Source organism: Engraulis encrasicolus, chromosome 17 (assembly GCF_034702125.1).
Source record: "Engraulis encrasicolus isolate BLACKSEA-1 chromosome 17, IST_EnEncr_1.0, whole genome shotgun sequence".
NCBI classification, from domain to species: domain Eukaryota; kingdom Metazoa; phylum Chordata; class Actinopteri; order Clupeiformes; family Engraulidae; genus Engraulis; species Engraulis encrasicolus.
The window spans coordinates 49,890,566-49,893,276 of NC_085873.1; the positions used below are offsets into that span (position 1 = coordinate 49,890,566).

Genomic DNA, 2,711 nt, shown 5'->3' on the forward strand with positions numbered 1-2,711 from the left:
ATGCATGCTTTTGATTGTATTCAGTGTTTTTTAAAAGGATATGGCTCTCATGAAAATTTCGTTTTAAAAATTTGCCGTTTATGGCTCTCTGCATCAAAAAGGTTCCTGACCCCTGGGTTACATGCTAATTTCCCCCTGCAGCAGTGGTGTAGTCTACGTATAACGTAGGTATATGCAGTATACTCACTTCAGAATTTCAGGGATTTCAGCATACCCATCTAAAATTGATTGATCCATTATTTAGAATAGCACAAGTATAGTGTATACCAGTGGTTCTCAAACTTTTCCCATCATTCCCCCCTTCAGAGGGTCTGAATGCTTCCGAGCCTCCCCCCCCAAGCAGCAGTAGTACTCGCGCAGACTGATTTTATGATTGCTGCGCAGAATCAAAGGAAATGTGACTGGTGAGATTAAACAAAAGAGGGATTGCAGTTGAATGCAGATGTTTGGGACTGCAGTCGAATGCAGATGTGTGTTCATTTCCTATGCTATTCAAATGAATGACAATTAGTAATAAAAATAATGTTGGTGAGGGCTTTAAACTTATTTACTTATTGGCGCGACAGGAAATCATTTCCCTGGGGGAAAAAAACCCACAATCAGATGTCACACGCCCCCCCTAATATGCCTCCGCGCCCCCCCAGGGGGGCTTACGCCCCACTTTGAGAAACACTGGTGTATACAGTATAGCATACCCACTTCAAAAAATTCCCAAATATACAGTATACCCACTACAAAAAAGTAGACTACACCACTGATCTGCAGTCCCTGGGCAGGTGAAAGACACGAGTGACGGCTAACTGACTTTTCCCTTTCCGTTTCTGTTTATTGATGTATAGTTTAGTTTTTTGTTTTGTTTATTTGGTCTACATCAACAGGGACCATGTGCAAAGTACATTAGTTACAAAAGAGATGACCCGCACCAGATTATAGCTTACATGCTAATATAGGTTCTGGAATCTAAGGAAGACCGACAGGTCGAAACGTCATTATGCTTGTCACTGAATAAAAAGAAAAAAATAACTTAAAGAAGAAAAATCCAAAGGAGTGTGCAAACCTTTTTTTACACAAAACTTTTTTTGTTCAGCACCAGGGACTGTGCCCAACCAGAGGCGGTTTAGGTCGAGACGGGACAGTCGCGGCCATCTTGTTGACACCTTCGGGGTGCTATTTCGCAATTAGTGAGACCAGATCTGAGAGTCAATGGGAAAAATGAATGGGGAAACTGAGTATAGGACGGGAGGGAACCCAGCGGTTGTGAAAACCATATGGTTGAAACCACCGTGAAAAACTGATCAATCTAGACTACTTAAATGTGTCATACGAGTCAAAATAAAGCTTTTTAAGCCACTTTTCTCACAGCTTTTTTGACACTGCGCAGGTGCAGTAGTTCCATAACAGCACGAGAGTGACAGCTTTTCACAACTGAGCATGCGCAACAATTCACGTGCGCCAATGCAGCTAGATGATTGGATCAATGGCAAAGCAGCTCAGCAGGCAGTTGGTTCTTGTTGCCAGAGAGGCGGGAGATGTGCAGTAGACGCCATATTTGCGTTACGAATCTTCACTGTTAATTTCTATGGACACTTACGATTGTGACATATCTCCCCTTCCTAAAAAAATCTCTGGCCCAACTAACTCTACAAGTGTCGGCTGACTTTTCCCCTCTCCGTTTCTGTTTGCGTTCCAGACCAAACTGGCTCTGCAGAAGCAGCTCTCCAAGACCCTGACAGCCGCCAGCTTCCTGCCCTCCCCCCTCACCCCGGCAACCCTCTGCACCATGGCGACCAACCCGCTGACCCTGCGCCACGCCCCGGGCCCGGCCACCATCATCCAGACCCCGCTGCTTAGCCCCGCCCTCTTCAGGCCCGCCCCCGGGCCGCTGAGGGCCACCCACGCACCAATCATCTTCTCCCCTTATTAAGACGGGCGGGCGGGTCGGGCCAATCGACTCGAAGGGCCCGCCTACTACAACAGCAGCACCCCTCCCACACACACACACACACACACACACACACACACACACACACACACACACACACACACACACACACACACACACACAGGTAAAGAAGAAGCTATGCAGTCAGAGAGAGCTACAGACCAACAGGATTAGAATCCATAGAAAAAAAACACAAACAAACACACAACTATTGCCAGAAATATCTCTTCTCTATGTTTTAATTGCCGTAAAAAAAGCCATATTGTGATGATGTGTAGGCTACGTATGGCACAGAAACTGCGAGCCTTGATGCTACTTTGCCCTTTGACCTTTTCGTGAGAGAACAAAGAAATGACTGAACTGACCTCCATTACCCCTCCTTTGGGCAGGAACATGAGATTGAGAGGGTGTCCTCCTTCACCCATGGCTTCCTCTATGGTTTTTTTTTAATACAGGGCTGGATTCAGAAATGTGAAACGTTGCCCTTGCCTGCCCCCTGGTGGAGGCAGCCAGTATTACCCCCAAAATAGAGAGCTTTTTTTTGGACACCTGTTCAAGAGATATCGCCAGAGATGATGATTGATAAGGTAGAGACAGTTCATGAGGAGTTTCTACTTGTATCCATGTGACTTAAAGGGACAGTTTGGTCAATTTCAACATGCAGTTGTATTGCTCACACTACCCTGGACTTGTCAGTACCTGAGATTTTTTTTTTCTTCTTCTTCCGCCGTTTCCGAGATCCTGGTCATTGTAATGGGGGCAGCTCTTT

The 2,711-nt window shown here is 45.9% G+C and overlaps 1 protein-coding gene across 1 annotated transcript in view; it reads left to right on the forward strand.

Annotated features, from left to right (window-relative positions):
- The window catches only part of znf385c (zinc finger protein 385C), a 119,004-nt gene extending 117,080 nt beyond the window's left edge, over window positions 1-1,924 (forward strand). The window contains exon 11 of the mRNA XM_063221009.1: window positions 1,691-1,924. Within this exon, the coding sequence (XP_063077079.1) occupies window positions 1,691-1,924 (234 nt within the window). The remainder of the gene's footprint in view (window positions 1-1,690) is intronic.
- Window positions 1,925-2,711: the final 787 nt, after the last annotated feature.